The sequence below is a fragment of the Dipodomys ordii genome, unplaced genomic scaffold (assembly GCF_000151885.1).
Source record: "Dipodomys ordii isolate 6190 unplaced genomic scaffold, Dord_2.0 Scaffold188, whole genome shotgun sequence".
Taxonomy (NCBI): domain Eukaryota; kingdom Metazoa; phylum Chordata; class Mammalia; order Rodentia; family Heteromyidae; genus Dipodomys; species Dipodomys ordii.
This window is the reverse complement of record NW_012267404.1, coordinates 2821716-2845558: the sequence shown is the minus strand read 5'-3', so window position 1 is coordinate 2845558 and position 23843 is coordinate 2821716. Positions and strand designations below refer to the sequence as shown.

At 40.5% G+C, this 23843-nt stretch overlaps 1 protein-coding gene across 2 annotated transcripts; it reads left to right on the top strand.

The window, feature by feature from the left end:
* The first annotated feature begins 3479 nt into the window (after positions 1–3479).
* On the top strand, positions 3480–15731 carry LOC105999362 (cytochrome P450 2C19-like). Of its 2 annotated transcripts, XM_013034335.1 has the most exons (9): positions 3480–3721; positions 4461–4623; positions 4800–4949; positions 8466–8626; positions 9392–9568; positions 10970–11111; positions 12420–12607; positions 14615–14756; positions 14912–15731. In XM_013034335.1, exons 1-9 carry the CDS (start codon positions 3554–3556, stop codon positions 15091–15093), a joined length of 1473 nt encoding a protein of 490 aa, XP_012889789.1. In that variant the 5' UTR covers positions 3480–3553; the 3' UTR covers positions 15094–15731. The 2 variants fall into 2 exon arrangements, with proteins under 2 accessions (XP_012889789.1, XP_012889790.1); XM_013034336.1 differs by lacking the exons at positions 10970–11111; positions 12420–12607.
* Positions 15732–23843: the final 8112 nt, after the last annotated feature.

Here is a 23843-nt window from a genome sequence, read left to right as displayed (position 1 = left end):
CATAAAAATTTGAAATGTTCTATTGATTTCCTGTTTCCATCTTTCATAAAAGAATGAATGTGTGCTTCCATATTGCTGACGATAAGTTCTGTGCATAATCTTTTTCTTCCTAACAACAGCAAAATTCTAGACACCACCATACCTTTTATTTTTCTCCATCCCATTTGTTGTTTTACACTCCATGTAAGTGGGACTGAGATGTGATGCTATGACTCTGAAGTCATAGCCTCACCTACTGGATTCCATTACCAGCTGGAAGAGCCATGTGGGCCTGGGCCACCCAGGGAGCCCAGGGAAATGCAGTGGCAGACTGCTACACTCCTAGTTCTGCCTGACACATGACAGGTGGAGGAAAGACTTAAAGAAAAAATTAGGACTTAATTTCTCTTAACTTTCATGGAGTTTGGGAATGTCTTTATATTTTTTAAGACCAAGAGAAGCTACTGATTTAATCTTTCCTTATTACTCTTGCTAGTAATTCGGCTACTATAAACCTAAAATTAAGATAAGTAAAGGAAGAAGTGGTTTGGGAAAGGTGAGTAAGAATGTGAAAAGGGGTGACATTGATCAAGATGTACTGTGTTCATAAAGTGCTTTGATGAATGGCAACTATTTATACAACTACTTAACTATAATAAAAGTATTGTAAAAAATAAAACCTGAAAAAAGACCAAGGGATATCCTCTAAAGGTATAACTAGGGATACAGTGAAGTATTTAGATCCTGGATTTGATCTTTAGCATTATAGGGAAGAAAGAAGAGAAAAGAAAAAGAAAAGAAAAGAAATGAAAAGCTGGGTGCACCAGTAGATCATGCCTGCAATCCTAGCCACACAGGAAGCTGAGATCTGAGGACTGTGGTATGAAGCCTGGGCAGGAAAGTCTGTAAGTCTCTTATCTCCAATTAATTACCAAGAAAAAACAAGCCAGAAGTGAAGCTGTGGCTCAAATGGTAGAGCACTAGGCTTGAGCAGAAAAGTTCAAGGACAGCATACAAGATACAGGACGGACATACACACATACTTACACACACACACGCACACACGCACACACACACACACACACACGAGCTCTTTCAAATTAATTTTTTAATAACTAACAGGATATAGTAAAATGGATGTTAAATGTAGAAATCCCACAGGGAGGAAAAAACATATTTCAAATATGTCACCTGAAAACATCACTATAAAACAGTATAGTCAAATTAAACTGAACTACCTTTTTCAACTGCTCATTCCACAAGACAGGCTGTCTGTCAGCTTCTTTGGCTGTTCATGATGCTGACCCATGCCAAAGGCTGATTAATCAAAGAAATGTTCAACTGAGTTTTGCTTCTTGGTTTGATCTAAGATACAAATTGAACCCAATAATATTCAGGCAAAATCTACTTTAAGAACTGGAAGTCTGCTTTAAAATTTTTAAACTTTTTATGGCAAAAAGACCATAATAGTAATAAACAATACTGAAAGAGAAGAGAACCAACAGGCCCTCCCCCTGACTTGACTTCAAGAGAAATTGTGCATATAGAGTGAACAGGTCTTGGTGATATGACATAATATAAAAGTGACAAATAAAAAAGAGAGCCAGGGAAAGATTTTCACAAATGTAGTCAACTGATCTTTGATAAAACTACTGAACCACTAGGCCCCAATCTCCCTGTGCCACAATTAAAAACAAGATAAAAGTGTAGGAGCCCTTTTTTCTTAAATGATCTATAATTTTTACATTCTCTAAGAGAAATGACCTAAGTAGAGTCTCACCTCAGCTGAATAACGGAGGAGCAAAAAAAAAGAAAGAAAGAACTCTCTCTTTAGGCATAAAAAGTGCTATTGTTCAGAGAAAGATATCAAGTTTGTCTTAGGTAAAATAAGGAGATATAATTCTTTTGGGGTTTAGAGCTTTATAAGTCAACCAATGAATTACTATTTATTTTACTCTATGTAAAGGATTCACTCTAAGGATCAGAGGTCAATGAACATCAAGTTTTCTGATTCATTTTAATTCATGGATGCTGCAATTAGTAACTAAATACCTGCTTATTTGATTGTCATTGATTAAGATGGATCACCAAATACTGAACCACAATATTTAGAACAAATAGGACAACATCATTACAAAACATACCTTTGACTTGGCATTTTCATTTGTGTTCTATTAACGTCTATCATTTGAATGTGTATAATAACTAAATGATATTTTGCTGTTGTTTTGTGCATGCTCTTTGGAATGAAATATCCCTACCATCCACCCTATAACACATCTAACATTATGGCTATATTTAGTGTCCTTTCCTTGCTGTAAATTATTTTATTTTTTGTTTCCTGACAATGAAGCATCAAAACCAATGGGATCAGTTTATCTAGGGTAACTGGGAAGTATAAAATCCCTAGTTATTCAATTCCATTTCACTAAACTGCGTGACAGTTGGCTATTCCCTGGTGACCTTGAATGAGTGTTCATTTTTATTTTCTTCAGGAAGCCAAAGAGCATCACAATGCCCCCTAGAAGATTTAAGTGAAATTCTAGTGTGTCTACCTATGTGTGACATTGGTAGTTTTTTCTGTTTGCCTCCTCAATGTAAAGCTCATGCTACTTAATGTAACTACAAACTCAACATATGGATTAGCTTCATTCAAGATGTATGAGTCAAGGCAGATTTTAAATTTAGTTACCAATAAGTTGGAGGTTCCAATTATTGAGAACAGTTCTGGGGCTTGAACTCTGGGCCTGGACTTTGTCTCTGAGTTTCTTCTACTCAAATCTATGGTTCTACCATTTGAGGCACAGCAACCTTTTTAGCTTTTTCTGGTAGTTTATTGGAGATAAGAGTCTCACAAGCTGGGTGTCTGTGGCTCCTGTCTGTAATCCTAGCTACTCAGGAGGCTGGGATCTGAGGGTCTCAGTTCAAAGCCAACTCATGCAGAAAAGTCCATGAGACTCTTATCTCCAATAAACTACTCAGAAAAAGCCAAAGTGGCCCTGTGGCTCGAGTGGTAGAGTATTAGCCTTCAGCACAAAGAAGCTCAAGGACCATGTACAGGCCCTGAGTTCAAGCTTCTGAACTGGCAAAACAGAAAAATATGTTTCACAAACTTCCTTCCCAGGCTGGCTTCAAACTGTGATCCTCAGATCTCACGTGTAAGCCACAGGTGCCTGGTGCAAAGAAACATTTTTAAATACACAACTCCTACACCATTCAGAGTAGCCTCAAAGTCATAATCACCTGTGAATATAGAATTCGAGTAATTTTCTGGTCTGAGATGATTAACTTAGTATTTCTCAGACATGCTTGTCCATTAAAAACCTCTTGGCCTGTTTAAATTGGCAATTTTGGGTTGGCCATTAATCTGATTAAACTACAATCTCCCATGTTCATTCTGGAAAGAGGGACAAGAGTAAACAAATATTTTCTCTTTCTCTGTCACTGGGACAAAGTCCATTCAGAAGAGAGATTAGAGTGTACTAAAATGGAGCACACTAAATTCTCAGAAAACATCAGAATAGCTTTCCATTACAAGTAAGAAAAGAAGTGATTTCAATAAGAGAAGGCCTCAATGGATGCAGTCCTGGTCCTGCTGCTCAGTCTCCCCTGCCTGCTTCTCCTTTCACTGTGGCGACGGGGTTCTGGAAGAGGGAGGCTTCCTCCTGGCCCTACTCCTCTCCCAATTATTGGAAATACCCTGCAGATTGATTTTAAAAACCTCAACAAATCTTTAAACAATGTAAGTACTCTTCTTGTTCCTCTGATGGTTTACAATAGGAGATAAATTGAACCAGGCTTTAAAAGAAAAACCTAATATGGGAGGAAAGTTATTACAGATTATCATAAAGTAAAATACTCATGTATATTTCCATATACCTATGACTTTTCCAGATTTTTCTGCTTTTTATCTTTGCGTTCTTATAGATAGATAGATAGATCTAGAGAGAGAGAGAGAGAGAGAAGGAGGGAAGGAGGAAAAAGGAGGGAAGGAAGGAGGGAAGGAAAGAAAGAAAAAGAAAGAAAGGAAGAAAAAAGAGAGAGAGAAAGAAAGAAAGAGAAAGAGAGAAAGGAAGAAAGAAAGAAAAACTTCAGTGGAAAAGCATGCTGCAGGATAAGAAATAGTTTCTCCGTAATGTGTTTCATGTGCTAGGGTGGCTTCTGTGGACTCACTCTGTGTTTTTAATAGCAGTAGATCCCAAGTTGAGCTGTAAAAATACTAGTGATTTTTATAATGCAGATTTCTCTGGTTCATCACAGGGCTATGAGAGTGTCAGCAGTAAGAGCCTCACAGGTAGTCCTGAAGCAGTCATCTGGCTATTGATTTGATGTGAAAAGGAGAATTATAAATCCCAAATATCAAATGTTGAATAAGCAGAGGTTCCAATTTGAGTCTTATGCTTCTTATCCAAGGGACTCCTCATCCTGAGGAGCAAATAGTGATTATTTTTTCACTAGGATTTTTTCTTTTCATTTTCCAGTTCTCAAAAGTCTACGGCCCTGTGTTCACTCTGTATTTGGGCATGCAGCCCACTGTGGTGTTGCATGGATATGATGCAGTGAAGGAAGCTCTGATTGACCATGGGGAGGAATTCTCTGGAAGAGGCAGGCTCCCATTGGTTGATAAAGCTAATAGAGGTTTTGGTAAGTGTGTACATGGTATGTGTTTGTGTGTTGGGCAGAAGATGTGGTGATAAGGAAGATAGAAAAAGAGGCCTAATGGGTTCTTAAGTCAGAGCTTGGCCATCCCTGTGGATGTCATCTGTCTGCTTCATCTTCCTTGCTTGTGTTCATCCATGTTGCTGCTTCTCTTCATTTAGGAATTGCTTTCAGCAATGGAAGCACATGGAGAGAGATGAGGCGCTTCTCACTCATGACCTTGCGGAATTTTGGGATGGGGAAGAGGAGCATTGAAGAGTGTGTTCAAGAGGAAGCCCTCTGCCTTGTGGAGGAGTTGAGGAAAACCAAGGGTGGGTGCAGCTTTCTTTCATTAAACTTAACATAGCACTCTAGATAAAGAAATAAAGTGTTAACTTACTATTTTAAGTATAAGTGATAGGATTTGAGCAAAATAATTTGATAGTTACCACAGCCCAACTTGGAAATACATGAAAGTTTTAGAATAGGAAATTCATATCAGAAAGCACTGAAATAAAATGTGTATTGGTATTCTGTACCAAATTTTGTTTGCTTTCATTTCAAATCAGAAATCATAACTATAGAGGTGGAATACATTCTCTGAAGAGTTAAGGACCATTCCACACTCCGGACAATATAGCTTCTCCATTGTCTTCATCACACCAGAGAATACTTGCCCAATAAACAAGGAGGAAAGAAACAATCAACCCTATAGATTCCAAATCACAGGACAGCCGCTTCCATACTTTTCTTTTCTTTCTTTCTTTCTTTCTTTCTTTCTTTCTTTCTTTCTTTCTTTCTTTCTTTCTTTCTTTCTTTCTTTCTTTTATTGTGAAAATACCGTACAGAGGAGTTACAATTACATGGGCAAGATAATGAGTACATTTCTTATCAAGCATTGTTGCCTCCTCCTTTGTTTCCCCTTCCCATTCCTTTCCATACCTCCCCCTGTCCCCCCACTTTGTCCTCCCCCCCCCCACCAAAGTTGTAAAGTTTGTTTTTTGACATAATGACTTGTACATCTCATTGTTGCAATGGGTCCACCTGAATCCCTAGTTAAATAATTTGTTTTTTCCCTTCCCCTCCACAAATTATACCAATATCAAATACAGTGAAAGCAGGGGTTATACCGTGAGAGAGGGACATACAAAGTAACAAAGAAATCATCTTATAATTATGTTAGAAAAAATCGCATGAAAGAAAAAATATTTGCATTTGGATACTTATCTTGGGGTTCATTTCATCTAACATCAACTTATCTTTTTTTTTGCTTGTCTCAGACATATACTAGTTATTGCAAATAAGGGAAACCATGGGACCTATGTTTCTTTGAGCCTGGCTTACTTCACTTAATATAATTTTTTCCAAGTCTTTCCATTTCCTAACAAATAGGGCAATGTCATTCTTTCTGATGGAGGTATAAAATTCCATTGTGTATATATACCACATTTTCTTGATCCATTCATCTACTGAGGGGCATCTGGGTTGGTTCCATATCTTAGCTATGCTAAATAATGCTGCAATAAACATAGTTGTGCTGGTAGCTTTAGTATGGTCTTGTTTGTGATCATTTGAGTAAATGCCCTAAAGTGGGATTGCTGGGTCATAGGGGCGCTCTATGTGGAGTCTTTTGAGGAACCTCCATACTACTTTCCAAAGTGGTTGAACAAGTTTACACTCACACCAACATGCAGTAAGGTTCCCTTCTGTCCACATCCCCTCCAGCATTTGTTGTTATTAGAGTTCTTCATTTTAGCCATTCTAACTGGAGTGAGGTGGTATCTCAATGTTGTTTAGATTTGCATTTCTTTTTTTTTTTTTTTTGGTCCGGTTGTGGGGCCTGAACTCTGGGCCTGGGCACTGTCCCTCAGCTCTTTAGCTCAAGGCTAGTGCTCTACCACTTGAGCCACAGCGCCACTTCCAGCTTTTTTCTTTTGCTTATGTGGTGCTGAGGAATCGAACCCAGGGCCTCAAGCATGCAAGGCAAGCGCTCTACCACTAAGCCACCTTCCCAGCCCTGCATTTCTTTTATGGCTAGAGAGGTTGAGCATTTCTTCATGTGTCTATTGGCCATCCTTCTTTCCTCTTCAGAGAAGTTTCTCTTTAAGTTTTTAAGTCTTTAAGTCTTTATCCCACTTATTTATTGGGAAGTTGTTTCTTTGAGGATTTGTTGTTGGGGGATTTAATTTTTGAGTTCCAGGTATATTTTAGATATGGGACCCTTGTCCATCGTATGGCTAGTGAAGATCTTCTCCCAATCCGTGGGCTTTTTATTGATCTTGCTAGCTATGTCCTTTGCCATGCAGAAGCTCTGCAATATCATGCAATCCCATTTGTCCAACCTTTCTTTGATTTGTTGTGTTTCTGGGTCTCTATTAAGAAAATTTCAGCCTGTGCCAACAAGACCTAGGGTTTCTCCTATTCCATCCTGTAATGTTTTCAGAGTGACTGTTGGAGTTGATTCTGGTACAGGGTGATATATAAGGATCTAGCTTTAGTTTTCTACAAGTAGTTAACCAATTTTGCCAGCACCATTTATTGAAGAGGCTGTCTTTCTTCCATTCTATTCTTTTAGCTCCCTTATTGAAGATTATATGCCTATAGGTCTGTGGGTTCATTTCTGGGTTTTCAATTCTATTCCATTGGTCCTGAGGTTTGTTCTTGTGCTTGCTTCCATTCTTTTAAACTAATTGGTATGCCCAGTTTCATCAACATGTCTCAGTAGTTCCTCAATACTCCCCAAAGCATTGTGGGAAACATTGGTGGAATATATCATTTTCATTTCTTGGCTATTTCTTAATGGAATTCTCATGACTTATCTTTTTCTGTAAAAGCCACACAACTGTCAATTTTTATCATTATTTCTTCTTTCATAATACTTACTGTTTATATGTTTTGTGTAAGCATATGTGGTGGCATAAATCTACAAAATATACACAAATTAAACTGAATCAAGTAGTGTCAGTGATTATCTAGACTTCCATCAATTTAGTCTGTCTCCCTTATCATTTTGACCTATCATTATTTCTGATGTTATTAGGTTTTGTTTTAGTGAATACAGAGTCATTATTGTCCTCCTATTGCTGACTCAGCTATTATGTGCTTGCTGCAGATTATCTGCTTAGGTCCTAATTGAGCTTGTTTTTAGTACACATTATTTGTACAGAGGTACAAATCATTGTAACATTTCTATGTAAAGTTACAATGTATGTTATGTATACTCTTCCTATCATTTCTTCCTTCTTCTTCTGTTTTTGTGTACCACACCTGGGGCTTGAACTCTGAGCCTGGGTATTTACTGTCTCTTGCCATTTTGTTTAATAGTCTCACAAACTTTTCCTAGTAGGCTATTTTAAAACCCTGATCCTCAGAAAGCCTCCTGAGTAGCCAGTTTTATGGGCACCGATTATGAGTGCCAGCCACTACGTGAATTATTATTCTCTTACCTCATAGTTCATCTCTACTGGTTGAATTCATGATCCTTTCAAGTATTCACTATTTGTCATAAGTTTCTAGGCCTCCATTACTTGTTCCCTATCTATATTAGTGCTGTATCATCTATGAGCATTTCAAACAGGTATAATGCTTTTCTGAATTATCCCAGCAGACAGCTGAGATATAAAGGGGGTGGGCAAGGCAATGAATATGAACTAACTTTCTTTAACTACTTAGGTTGTAATAGTCAACTCAGGTTTCAGGAAAAAGTGAAGTGTTGACTAAATATATGAATATTTGGCTGTTAGGAAAATTTGTATGTAAGATAGTACATATAGTTTCTAAATTACCTTTCTTTTAGTATTTTCTATGTACAATTTCCTGAAATTTTATAATTATTTTCTGTTCTTCAGGCTCACCCTGTGACCCCACTTTTATCCTGGGTTGTGCTCCTTGCAATGTGATCTGCTCTATTATCTTCAAAAATCGTTTTGCTTATAAGGATCCGGAATTCCTTAACTTGATAGAAAAATTGAATGAAAACATCAAGGTTCTGAGTTCACCATGGATACAGGTGAGACCAAGATCATTTCTCCCTGAGAAGACCCAGGTCCTCTTCTTTTCTGATAATTCCAACTCTATTTGGTATGGAAGCAAATGTTCAAAAAGCTTAGTCCTATCTAGTACATCCTAAAGACAACATCTTGGAGGATGTCTAAGCGAAAGGTGCAAATACAAAGTTGGCTTCCCAGCCTGTTAGCTCACTGCCCTTTGTTTTACTACTAAGTCCCAAATGGGTATCTCTATAAAGTATTTTGTTCATTTTCAGAAATATGACCAGTCACTTAATAAACATCCAGGTCCTTTCTAAAAGAATCCAAACCCACGGGCTTCTCCATCAATCAACTGCTCTTCTTCATCGTAGTATTAGGGACTTGTATTCTAAAGTTTGAAGAGAATATTCTCTTCAAGGAAGCCTGATCAGGAATCAGTTGGTAGGATCTGGGTAGATGATGGCTGACTGCTATCCTAGGTGACTAGAGAAGCAGGTTAGAAAATGTTTCCTTTTACGGTGTGTGAACCATAAAAGGCCTCACAAGATGTTGCTGAACTGAGTTAGAGTGCCTTAAATTCTGCATAAAGAGAAATCCTTTGATCATGAAGAAATCACTTAAATACTCTAGCGCACAATTGGGTTTCAAGACATCTTTTCCTAGTTTACATATACAATGAAAGTTTTTCCTCTTGATACACACCATGTTTTGTTCATATTTCTAGGTAAAATTTATAACCAGACTTTTCTCTTTCTTATTCAGTCAATTACTGGTTTTCATTGTAGGTCTGCAATAAATTCCCTGTTCTCATGGATTATCTTCCAGGGAGTCATGATACCTTACTTAAAAATTTTGCTTATTTGAAGAATTATTTCATGGACAAAGTGAGAGAACATGAAGAAACACTGGATGTTAACAACCCTCAGGACTTTATCGATTGCTTCCTGATAAAAATGAAGCAGGTAAAATGCTTACATTCGCTTAGTTATTTGATTGCTGGGCATTTTGTGGTTGCTTAACTAGTTCCGTATTTATAAGAGATGCTTTGATGATCAGGGCAGCAATTTTTTTTGTTGGTCATGGGCCTGAATTCTGGACCTGGCACTGTCCCTCAGCTCTTCAGCTCAAGGCTAACGCTCTACCATTTGAGCCACAGCACCACTTTGGCTTTCTCTGCTTATGTGGTGCTGAGGAATCGAACCCAGGGCCTCATGCATGCAAGGCAAGCACTCTACCACTGAGCCACCTTCCCAGCCCCAGGCCAGCAATTCTTGCTAACACTTTATACATCTTTTATGTGCATGAGTCTACAGTAAACAGCCTGGAAAACATTTTTCATGTTAGTCATGCCCTAGATGAACATAGGAAACAAGTAGTTGGCAATTCTACTTCACAGCAGGCCAGTTGGATACCTAAGCCTTGGCAACTGCTGTAACTCTATCTCATCCTATTTGGGCAGAAAATGTGTCAACTGCCTTTCTTTATGATTTATGGTCTCTTGGGTTTGTACATTCCAATTCCTTCTTTCATTTGTTCCTTAGTGAAAGTGACTGGTTACCTTCCATCTATACTACAATGATGACCTGATTTGATCTTAATGAGCCTATCCTTATTTTCTGTGATTACTTCTAGACTTTTTTGCCTAAGAAGACTTTTTTTCTTTTGGGTCTGGTCATGGGGCCTGAACTCTGGGCCTGGGCGCTGTCCCTCAGCTCTTCAGCTCAAGGCTAGTGCTCTACCACTTGAGCCACAGCACCACTTCCTGCTTTTTTCTTTTTGCTTATGGGATGCTGAGGAATTGAACCCAAGGCCTCAGTCATGCAAGGCAAGTGCTCTACCACTGAGCCATCTTCCCAGCCCCCTAAGAAGACTTTATCATTTCAACTATACTATGAGTCTATAGTATATATGGAGGCCAGACATTTTTTTCTATTCTTGGGACTTGAATTCTGGCCTTGGGCACCACTGTTCCTGAGTTCCTTTTTGCTCAAGGCTTGCACTTTACCACTTGAGTCACAGTGCCACTTCTGGCTTTTTCTGTGATTGACTACAGATAAGAATCTCATGGACTTTCCTGCCCAGGCTGGCTTGGAACCATGATTTTCAGATCTCAGCCTCCTGAGTAGTTAGGATTATAAGCTTGAGCCACCAGTGCCTGACTGAGGCCAGTAAATTTTTAACAAAGAAGTGGAATGTAAACACTTGACAAAATAAGTATATAAGAAATGGAGTTTGGGCTAACCAGCACTAGATTCTCCTAGTACTGTTATTCTTCCAGTTTCTGTGTTTTGTACCACTGTAAGGTATTTTAGATTCTGTGTCATTAGATATACGCGTAAATCAATGCATCAAATTATTTCTAGGAAAAGGACAATCATCAATCCGAGTTTAATTATGAAAACTTAGCATGTACTATAAACAATCTGTTTGGTGCTGGGACAGAGACAACAAGCACAACCCTGAGGTACTCTCTGTTGCTCCTGATGAAGCACCCACACATCACAGGTAGGACCACACATGAGAGTTAAGTGAGTTCTGGGGGTGGGGATGGGGGGAATGCTGCTAAGACACAGCCAGTGTCTTTCATTTGTTAGAGCCACCTTACTGTTTAACTATCTGTGCAACCAACTAAAGCCTGGGGAAGATGACCGAGAGAAGGAAGGATAATGCAGCAGTAGGAAAGGCAAGGCAATACACTCTGTTGCTGTATCTCTTTTTCTGGGAAGGTGATTTGTGGCAGGAGTTGTGACTAAATGGCATAGAATCACATATGGGTCTTAATACCAAAAAGCCAAGTTGAGGATGTGTTTACTGGTTCACACCTGTAATCCTGGTTACTAAGGAAGTAGAGATCAGGAGGCTCATAGTTCAAGACACGCCCAGTCTGAAAATTTCTAAGATGCCATCTGATGGACAGGCCATGTGTTGTGTTACAAATCTATAATTATAGCTAAGCAGGTGGCCATAGTTAGGAAAATAGCAGTGTTTGGCCAACCCCAGCCAAAAATGTAAGATGCTACCTGTAAAATAACTAAAGCAAATAAGAATGGGAGCCAGGGCTGGAGTGGAAAGGCAACTATCAATCTATGGCAAGGCTCTGAGTTCCAAACCCAGTACCACAAAAAAAAAAAAATTCATTTGAATAATGAGTCTATTGTGGATTGACATCTATTTTATTATAATCCCAGTGGAGAGAGAAAGAGGGGGGGAGGGAGAGAGAAATCTGTGATCTATGTTCCTCCAAGCTGTGTAAAATTGCTATTTGGAAGTAACAGACGTTAGAGGAAATAGAGTGAGAACAAGGCTGAAAAGGAAGCTTTCCTTCCCAGCCTTCCTCCATGTCTCCATTCATCAGGAAACCAATTTTCCTCCACAAGGAGAGGGTAGCTTTGGCGAGAAACTGAACCTGAAAAGCGCTGTACACTGGGTTTCATAATAACAGAGAAAGTTGTACACACAGGAATGTTAAAGATTTACCTTCAATTTTGACAAACCATCCCTTTTTGTTCTCACTCATAACTCCTGAATGTAACAACCAGCTATATTTCTAGATAGTTTAAAAACAAACAAGCAGGAATCTCTCTATATTTTTATGATATTACTGAAAACTTTTCTGCAGGTTCCCACCAACATTAAAGGAGTAAAGGGCACCTAACCTAGACAGGATGCCACAGAATTGATAACACCTGACTTGAGGACGAAATCATGAAATATTTCATAGACAGATATGTAAATGTCAGAGTCTGATGGTGCAGGAAATGTTAAGAGTGTGTCCTGTCACCATGTCACTGTTCATTATTTGTGTCTCACCAGCTAAAGTCCAGGAAGAGATTGATCGTGTGATTGGCAGACATCGGAGCCCCTGCATGCAGGACAGGAGCCAAATGCCCTATACAGATGCTGTGCTGCATGAGATCCAGAGATACATTGATCTGCTCCCCACCAACCTGCCTCATGCAGTGACCTGTGACGCAAAGTTCAGAAACTACCTCATTCCCAAGGTGAACTCTTCTCTCTGCTGCCCCTTAGCGCTCCCGGTGTTTCCAGATTTGCAGTACCATTTCAGATACCTGCCAACACAGAAGAGAGAAGCTGGAACATATTTCATGTGGCAGCATGATCGATTTTGTGCAGTGTCCAGTTTGGGACTATTAATCTTAACCATGGGTCTTGATAACTTAAGTGAGACTCTTCCAAACTTGTTCTGCCTATTTAGAATTGTTTCTGGCTAGTCACAGGTGTTGAGAGTTCAGAGTGAATGTTCAGAGTTCAGTTTGTTCATTTCCCAAAAGATTCGGCTGAGAGTTTTGTCAGGATATTATTTAAACTATTCATAATTTTGTCAGGTGCTGGTGGCTCACACAGTAAAGCTGAGGATTGTGGTTCAAAGCCAGCCTCAGTAGGAAAGTCCATGACATAACATAAAAAAGCTGAAGTGGAGCATAGCTCAAGTGGTAGAACTGGAGCAATAAGTAAAAGCAGCTCCAGAACAGCCCCTAGGCTATAAGTTCAAGCCTGGCACACACACGCACAAAAAATCTGTACATAATTTTGAAAAGAATTTATTTCCTTCAACTTAACACTATGTCCCTAATTCATTTGGAGTTTACCACTTAAGCTACAGCTCCACTTGTGGCTTTTTTGGTGTTTATTGGAGATAAAATATAGGTCTGCCAGGTCTGGCTTCAAACTGGGATCCTCCAACTTCAGCTTCCTGAGTAGCTAGGTTTATAGCACCCCACTGATATCTCTACTTGTCATTCTCCTAAATCAAGAATCATTCCCTTGCCTTTGAGTGCTTCTTTCAGTATGTCAACCTTCCAAAAGAACCAAAAGACAGCATTTCCTAAGTTCCGAAGGTAATTTTGTGTCATTGTTTTCTGTAAATTAAATTCCAGATATAATTCATAATGAAGATCGCATAGTATGACACTCTCTTCTTTGCTTCCATTGATGATCTTTGCCTGACCCAGTGATCCTGCCCTGAAATGCTAAAAAACAAAACAAAACAAAAATACAAACAGATGAAATTTCTAATTCAATCCTCTTTTGTTTCTTCCAAGGCTTAATGTTTCCTACAGAATTCTCTGTATTGAAACAATCTGAATTGTAACAGTTTATTATAACAAACCGATTTTAACAAAAGGCCTGCTTTTTGGACTTGATTTTCTTTTAGAAGAACACACCTGATTCTTTTAAATTTTTTATGGTTATAAAGGTAAAGAATATGTTTCCTTTTGGACAATGTTACTCCTCCTCCATTTTTTCCCTCCCATTCCCAGCCACAAGTTGTATTGTTTATTTTCAGCATAGAGACTAGTGAGTGAATTGTTTTCTTTGTTCACTATTTTGATGTTTTTATTGATTTATTGATTTTGTCAGTGATGGGACTTGAACTCTGGGCCTGGGTGCTGTCCCTCAGCTCTTCAGCTCAAAGGGAGCATTCTACCATTTGAGCCACAGCGCAACTTCCAGTTTTCTGAGTGTTTTATTGGAGATAAGAGTCTCACGGAGTTTCTTGCCCAGGCTGGCTTTGAACCGTGATCTTCAGATCTCAGCCTCCTGAGTAGCTAGGATTACAGGTGTGGGCCACCAGCACCCGGCTTGATGTTTATTTTTTAAGTCCTATACACATATACTCTGCAAATTCACCCTTTAAACAAAATCTAGCATTGATCCACAACCCAGAGAGGTACATGGTATATACAGTGACAAACTGGAGTGGGAGGTGGGACAGGCATAAGGGCCCACTCTTGAAGAAAACGTGAGCAGGTCAAATGTTTTTGCTATCCCTGAGTGACTAGAACTTCAATTGCTTTTTGAGGGCACATTATCCTAATCTTTGCTGCTATTTTCAGAAACAGCCCCACTGATTGCATCATCTGCCTCATAGGAAATGTCATTGCTCTGTGGTTTTTTGTTTGTTTGTTTGTTTTTTTAGCTAGGACTAACACTCAGCTTCATGATTTCTTTATTAACCTGGTTTTCTGTGTGTGTGTTGTTTCCAGGGCACAACCATATTGACATCTCTGACATCTGTGCTACATGATAACAAGGAATTTCCCAACCCAGAAATATTTGACCCTGGCCACTTTCTAGATAAGAGTGGCAACTTCACAAAAAGTGACTACTTCATGCCTTTCTCAACAGGTAATAGTCTACCATTCGTCCATTTACCTATGTAACATCCATCCCAAATTCCATCCAACAACTGTATTCTCTGGGACAGATAGAAACACTGGGCTTAATACTGTAACAGTTACATACCAGGAATAACTATACTTTGGTGTTTTTTGGTTCTCTAGGAAAACGGATTTGTGTAGGAGAAGGTCTTGCCCGTATGGAGCTGTTTTTATTCCTGACTACCATTTTACAGAACTTTAAACTAAAACCTCTAGTTGACCCAAAGGATATCCACACCATCCCAGTGGCCAATGGATTTGCTGCCTTGCCACCCTCTTACCAGCTCTGCTTCATTTCTGTCTGAGGAGGCTCACTGTCTGCCTGCTACTGTGCCAGCACCTCTTCTGAGACCCTGACTGCCTTCTTTACCTGTGCAGGATGCCTTCCCTCCCCTCAGCGCTCATATCACCTCATGGACTCAAGATCCAGGAAATCCATTCACCACTCTGTAGAGTTAGCAGGGATCACTGCACCAACACACCTGCTATTCCTCATGTCTTATTACAGTTGTTCTGACCATGCCAATTTCCAGTGCACAGCTACAGCTGGGTGGTTTGTATATTATTACTGAAAAACAACAAAATGATTCACAGATATTTTGGAGCCATTTCTTCTCTGTTATGCTCTTGATAATAATCAATCTTGATTGTTCTGACAGTTCTCAGTCTTTCCTTTCCTGTGTCAATGAAGATGAAAGAAAACATTCGTGCAGAGAGATGCTGTTCTACTCAATGAAAAGCTAGTGAATATAAGGGGAGGATGGCAAAAAAAACAGAATCAGCTGAGTGTCACTCAGGGTTTCTAGACGTTTTAATTTGAACTAGAGGGAAAATTCTTAGAAGTAGATCCAGTTTGCAAGGAAATAGAATGGGAATGAGTCATAGGAAGGAAAATAGATTAAGGTTAGAATTCATGGCCCAGTTTTGATGTTATTGAGAACAAGCAAGGAAACTTGAAATATTATTTAGCCAATCTAAGGCCATGTGTAATGTATGAGTCCATATTTCTGAATGTTTTTCTTTATATATTTTGAGTCTTCTTTCTTTCTTTCTCTTTTTTGGGGGGAGGGTCCAGTTGTGGGGCCTAACTCTGGGCCTGGGCACTGTCCCTCAGCTCTTCAGCTCAAGGCTAGCGCTCTACCACTTGAACCACAGTGTCACTTCTGGCATTTTGATTTTTTGCTTATGTGGTGCTGAGGAATTGAACCTAGGGCCTCATGCATGCAAGGCAAGTGCTCTACCACTGAGCTACCTTCCAAGCCTCTCTTCTTTCTAACAAGACAAAAATCACAGAAAACATCTCCTTTTCTATTATTTTTCTACATTCCACGTATTGTTTTATATTCAATATAAATGATGACAGCAGCAACCTGAACTCATTATCCGATCAAACTGTAGAATATTGTCGCTACCGCCTCGACCAGCAAGGAAGACGCGACACCGAACTCTTCTCTCTGCAGTTTATTCAGGACCTTTGAGCAATCTTCTGACCCCAACCCCGGGGAGAATTCTCCACAGCCTTAAGTACCCGCTGGGTAGCCAACCCTGATACGCCACGTGGGAACCACCAATAGGTTCAGGTGCGCGGAAGCAAGCCAGATTCTTTGCCTTAGCCATATAAGGAGTTGTTTACCACAGAGAGCACTTGCCATCGGGAAGGCGGAGGGCGGAAGCCGGCGCCATCTTCCAGGTGCGGCTGCACGCGGCTCTCTACAGAATATAAACAGTGTACATCTAAAACATGATGGCAAATATTTTCCTTGCCTTTCATCTTAAAATATTAAATACAAAATAACTTCTCATTTTACTTCCTCCTCTATGCCAAGGGAAAAAAATTTGTCAGGCAATTTGCAGCCAACACTACTGTTTATGTGGATATGTGCATCTTTACATACATGAGTACACACACACTGATCCCTACATTGTAGATATTGTTTGTAGATACAGTTTTATAAATAATTCTTCACGGAATTCTTTATTGCTCCTAGTGCTCCTAGTGCATGAGCTTTGTACTTTGCTGTTTGACCACTGTACTCTAAACCAGAAAAACCTTCAATATTATAAAAATATGAGATAAGATTTTGTTTTTGCTGGTCCTGGGGTTTCAACTCTGGGCCTGGGCCCTGTCTTTGAGCTTCTCTGGCTCAAGATGAGCACATTACCATGTGAGTGACAGCACCACTTTTGGCTTTGATGAGTAGTTTACTGAAAATGAGATTCTCACAGACTTTTCTGCCTGAGCTGGCTTCAGATAAGATTCTCACAAACTTTCCTGCCTGAGCTGGCTTCAAACTGTAATCCTCAGATCTCAGCCTCCTAAGTAGCTATAATTACAGCCTCCAGCACCCAGGTAGATATAATCTTAATAGGTAATTTAATTTCAACCAATATATTAAAAAGATATTTACACTTATGGTATTTTTCAAGATGTTTTGAAGCATATGAACACTGTATGAAGTTCACATCAGGTTAAATGTATTCATATCCTTACATATTTATAATTTCCTTGAGGTATATCATTCACTTTTAGGAAATAGACACTATATTATCATAACCAAGTTCCACTATTGTGTATTAGACATTATAGGTTTTTATCTGTGGGATTGTTTTTGTACTAATCCAGGGCTTGAACTCAGGGTGCTGTCCCTGAGCTTTTTGCTCAAGGCTAGTGCTCTACCACTTGAGCCACAGCTCTGGTTCTGGCTTTTGGGGAATTAATTGGATTAAGAGTATATGGTTTTGGGCTGGGAAGTTGGCTCAGTGGTAGAGCGCTTGCCTTGCAAGCCTGAGGCCCTGGGTTCGATTCCTCAGCACCACATAAGAAAAAAAAAAAAAGAGTATATGGTTTTGTAGTACCCAGAGTCTTGGAGCCCCTCATAGACCACCAGAGACCTTGGACAATGCAAGCGGCCAAGAGTCGTTTATTAACGCACTCGCCAGCACGGACCTCGTGCACACCATTGTAGGGGTGTTAGCAAGAGGCCCTGAACAAAGGGTTACAGCACCTTCTATACATTTTAAGGTAGGGGCAGGGCACCAGTAGACACTCACAGCAAATCACTATGCCACGCGGGAAATTTTGTAACACTCTTTGTAAAATGATTGGTGCTGGATGACTCAAGGGGGATGGTTGCTTTGGATGATAAGGGTTAGGGGGAATTCTCATAGGTGGTCATTATCTTGGGGTCCAGTTCCCGAAGGAGGATCTGGAATACGTGTTAGCCATTGTTCCAGACTCTGGGAATGTCTGGGGCTTGAGGTCAGCAGTTAGTTATCTATCACAGCAGTTACATTCTTTAGAGTTTGTTGACACAGACCTATCTTTATACTTTAACGTTAGCAAAAGCAAGTTACAGAAGCGAAGTTGGCAGTTAGTGACTGCAAAATGGTGAATATAATTCTCAGTTCTTCAGTTTAACTCCAGCACAAAAGAAAAGAAAAATAAGAAAGAAGAGATAAGATGATAATGGTGTGACATTGCTCATTATTTTCCTTATAAATACACTCTGTACTTACTCTATAGTCTCACACCTAATTCTTGACAAAACTGCTAGGAAAGTGAATGCTATGGAAAAGTAGTTTTCATTTCATCAATAGTCATGAGTGAGGCCATACTGCAGGCAAAATAGATCCATAGACAATAGAAAAAAGACCCAAGGCACACCCAGTAAGCTCTGAAGCCTAAACACAGTCCATGAATGGATTCCTCTAACTCAGAGGAAAAACCAGCAAGAGAATCAGCAGACAATAGACAGTGCATACATAAGAACCCTTGCCGAGTTAATATGATATACACATGTGCATGTGCACAGACATATACACATATGCATATAATTTGAAAGACCCTAATCCCCTAGGATACTTTCGTCAATGGGAGGGCACCCCAGAAACTCAGACTCCAGGCCGGGAGATGCAACAAGCAAGAGGAGTTTATTTGGCATTTGCGCAAACGGACTCTGCCTCGGGAAGGGAGAGAGCCCCGAGCAGCAGTTACAAGCCTTTTTAAAGGCAAAAACCACAAGATTAACACATAAGGTCACCATATACACCAACAATCACTTTGCCACACAGGAAATTTTGTAACACTCTTTGTAAAATTCCTGTTGGGGGGGGGACTCAAAGGGGGGTGGTTACTTTGGACAATAAGGGTTAGGGGAGTTTACATAGTTACAGACTTGTGATTGGTTGACATTTGGCCCAGTTTGCTGGTCCTGCCAGGTGGTCTTTATCTCAAGGTCCTGTCTGGGGAATTTCTAAATGGGAACTGAGGAACACATACTGTCTGTTCTTTATCTACGACCACTGACCTTGTCCTGGGGCCGACATCTGGGCTCTGAGACTTTACTCAATTCCTTATTTCCAGGGAGGGTGTTGGTGTTAGCACAAGCAAGTTTACAGAAGCAAAATCAGCAGTTAGCAATTGTAAAATGTAACTCTAATTTTTAATCTTTCAAATTAATCTAACAGGAAGAATATTAATACATCATTTACAAAGAAAATGGATGGACCTGGAAAATAATTCATATTGAGTGAGTTAACTCAGCCTCAGAGAGACCAAGTGCGTGCAATCTCTCATACATGCAAGTTACACTTAAATATAAACATATACTGAAGCACATATATAGGAACATATATATATATATTTATATACGCACACAATCAAACTGAATAAAGCATGGTTTCTATGGTGTAACTCCTTTGAACATTTAACACACAACAAAGTGAATACTATGAAGCTGAAACATGTCTTGTCTGAACCGAGATACAGTCTAATGGGAGGAGCAGTCATGTGCAGAGAGGAATGGTGAGTGAATGCTGGCCTGTCACTCACTGAGAGTGGAACCAGGAAACTGGAGGAGAATCATAGGAATTTTACAGACAGGAGAGAGAGGGAGAATAAGGAAAGGGGTAACTGGTCAAATGCATCACACAATAAAGGGATGGTTAATGAAAACTCCTTTGTACAAGTATTCAAGGATAATAAAAATGATTATTACTATTGTCAATGAAATTAAATCAGCCATGAATAAATGGATGAGGTCAAAGAGAATAAAATAAACAGCTGTATAACATAAAGAAGAAAATTTATGATATAGAGAGTGACTCGAGCAGTAGTTCTGTACATCAAGTGGTAAAGTGCACACCTTGAGCAAAGGAAGCTCAGGGACAATGCCCGAGTCCAGACATAGTTCAAGCCCTAGGACCTGCAAAAAAATAAACTAAAATAAACAGTGACTTAAGAATTGCAACAATGTTAGGTGAAATGAACCCCAAGATAAGGATTCAAATGTTATTTTTCTTTCTTGTGATTGTTTCCAACATATTTATAAGATGATTTCTTTGTTGCTTTGTATGTACCTCTCCCAGGGTATAAGCCCTGCATTCACTTTATTTGAAGTTGATATAATTTGTGGAAAGAAAATAAAAAACAAACTGTTTCAATAGTGTGGGACACACAGGCAGCAAAGATGGCCCTGAGAAGAAGTTGAGTGGGCAGAGCCCGATTTGTTTACGTTCAGTGCATAAACAGCTCGGGGGAAGCTTAGGTGCATGATAGGGTGTGACCTTTACAGTGATTCATTGGTTCCATTTCCTTCCCTCCCACACAGTCTTTTGCTTTAAACAGAGCTTGCTGTGAGGTAATAAACGACCAGGGCTAAGGGAGGCTGGGGAATGGGCCAACAGTGCACTTACCTTTCCTTGGACCCCATCCGTCTTTCATGGGATGGACAAAGACCTGACATCTGGTGCCCAACGTGGTGCACAAAAGGAAAATATACTGGCCGAAGCTAAGCGGTCTCTCAGGGTAAGTGAAACCCTTAGTATGGGTAATGCTATTTCACAAAAGGAGGAGGAAGCAACATTAGGCCTAGAGGGAGTAAAGGAGGAAATAGAAAGTGAAAAAGAAAATAAAGAGCAGAGCCAGCCAAAACCCAAGTGTGATGGCCAACAACGGATTCAGGAGGATGGGCTCATGAAAATCTGTGTGTTGCAGTTGCTGCCAAGGACTATCTTTGCGGTGGTTTTCCTAATAGGGCAAAATTTCCTGTATGGCTTCCAAGTCCACCCATTTTATGTGTGCAGCAGATTTCCTTGCCCTCACAAGATAGACTGTTTTATTTCTAGACCTACTGAAAAGACCATCTTCCTTCTGATAATGTATGGTGTTACAGGCCATGGGGTGCCTGGCCGGGCAGGAGTGGCTTCTGGGGCCCAGGTCCGGTGGAGGGCCTGCGAGGCCACCCTCAGCAGCCACCAGGTCCTTGATTCTCATGCGCCCCGGGTTTGTACAACAAGGGGGAGCTGTGGCAGGCGGGAAAGAGGAGCTCACGTTGGGGAACACCGTGTCTCACTGTCCCTCTGCTGGGCCGGGGCAGTGGTGGGGCCGGGCCCGGTCTTCCCAGCAAGGGGAGGCTTGAGCTGGCATCCATCCGGAAAAAGGGGGAGCCATTAGAGTGGGTTCACACTCCCCTGGGGGCACACCTCCTGGCACCCTCCATGTTTTACTGATGGAGGTAAAGCATATGCAGCCTTTGAGAAACAACAAAAGACCCAGAGCCAACAAAGATTTCAACCTTGTCAAGGATCAGCACAATATAATGAAATACTTGCCATAATTATGACAAGCCCTTTAATTTTTATTCTGATAGCCTATATATGATTAACTTGCTCCTTCATATTCCCCAGGCACATATTAAGCTGGATGAAAACCCTATTTCCCTTCTTATGGTCACCCTTAAGGGTGAGGAGCCCCTATTTATATTCAACATTTGAGAGGGCATTCAAAACTTCCTGGGTTTTTATCCCTAGGCAATAATTGGGCAGACCAGTTAGCTACTGGCCCACAAGCATTAACATTACTAGAGGCCACTGTTTGCATGATTTAACCCACATTAATTGGAGAGGTCTTCAACATAGATTTCCTCAGATTCCTGTAAAGGACCTCGAAAGGATAGTACATACCTGTGAAACATGCCAGCCCTTCTTAAAAGTACCCCCTGTTACAACCACCAAGGGTAAATCCCAGAGGCAAATGGATGTTACTCATTTCCTAGCCTTTGGTAAGTTTAAATATATCTTTATCTCTATCGATACCTACTCAGGAGCATGCTGGGCCACAGCATATACAGGAGAAAGAACTGAACATTCACAAGCACATTTTCTTCAATGCTTTGCCACCTTGGGTCTACCAATACAAGTTAAAACCAATAATGGATCCTCTTTTGTTAGTAAAGCAATGTCAGATTTTTTTGGCAAATGGCACATTAATCATACTACAGGAATTCCCTATAATCCCCAAGGCCAAGCAATTATAGAAAGAAATCACCAATGTCTTAAGGAGCAATTATTAAAACAAAAAGGGGGAGTTAGTCCCCATATACAGTTACAGAACATTTTAAATTTTTCAAAAGGGGGAACTGAATCCACATTTCAGAAGCACTGGGGACAACTAAACCCTAAGCCCCAAGTGAAAGTCAAGTGGAAGGACCCCCTGACACGACAATGGAGAGGACCTGACCCCCTAGTTACCATGGGCAGGGGATTTGGATGCGTTTTTCCCATAGGGGAGACAACCCCCACTTGGATCCCAGCCAGGAACCTTCAGTTTTTACCTATTTCCTCTATACAGGAGGATGCCCAAGGATAAACTAACCAACAAGGAAAGAAAATGGCTATGGTGGTTGAGGCTTGTGTTTAAAGGAGGGAAAGCTAAAAAGATAACTACTAACTATCCCCAAGGGCAATAAGCCCTTAAGAAGCTCCTGTGTTCTCTTACAATTGCAGATGGTGATACTCCAGCTGATGGCTGTCCTGACCCTCCCAGTCCTGGCAATGGCTACAGGATCCACATCAACCTCAATGGGTAATCTGGGCAGTGATCAGCTCTGACAGTGCAGAAATCATCAATAGCACCACAAGAGAAGCTGTCCCTTCGACCACGTGGCCTGACCTTCATTTTGATCACCACCCTATGTCATTATATCTTTTTCAACCCCACAGGCAAATAGCCAGATTAGAACAAGCCCCACCTCTGGACTCTGAAGTGGCAAAGACTGCTATCCCATCCCTGACTAATGTTAAAAGACTGCTAATGACATTGCTTGGCCTGGGAATGTTTTTGCTAATGGTTTTTCTATGCCTTCCTTGCATTATACGTGCATTGCAAAACTCTTATGAGTTTAGCCAGCCAGTTACATAAGATCAAGCTCCAAGTGAATAAATTTCCCCCGAGAGGAACCGCAGCCAGAGACGGGTAAGAGGGGGTGCCAGTCTGACCAGCCTAAGACAGGGCCTTCAGCTTCGCTCTGAAGAAGTTCCCGATGATGGGTAAGGCAGACAAGGCGATTCACCCAACGTAAGACAGGCAGGTTCACTTCCTTAAACAAAGATGGGATGTTGGAAGCTGACAGTAAAGTTCAAAGGTCATCTTGACCCCTGTGCTGGCTTAAAGGCACATACAAGGAACTGGCTTACTTAAAAGACACCAGATGCCCAGAGTTGCTTTGCTATGTCTGCAGTTTGTTTTAAATTTTCCTTATTTTTCTGGACTATAGTAGAATGGCCTGAGTGTGGGGGCCCACGAGGATGCACCATGCCGAATGTGTAGAACTCCCAATACCCAGGCTGCTCCCATGTTCTGAAGAGGATGACCTTACAAGATACTGACTTTTATATATGCTCCAGAATTAATTGAACTGCTTCGGACATTTCTAACTGTGGTGGGGCTGATGTTTATTACTGTGCTAGGTGGGGATGTGAGGTAACTGGGACGGGCTCTTGGATCATGCACATGGCCCTCCCTATCCTTGTCTGGCAAATCTCGCCCCCCAGACTTGCCTCGAACCTCCTGCATGGCCAATGCTATTCTTACCAATATAATCCTGTTAAAATAACCTTTACAGAGGAGGGAAAAGGATAACTAACTGGGAGGTGGGTCTGCCATTAAAACAAAAAGGGGGAATCTGTGGGGCACACAGGCAGCAAAGATGGCCCTGAGAAGTTGAGTGGGCAAAGCCCAATTTGTTTATGTTCAGTGCTTAAACAGCTAGTGGAA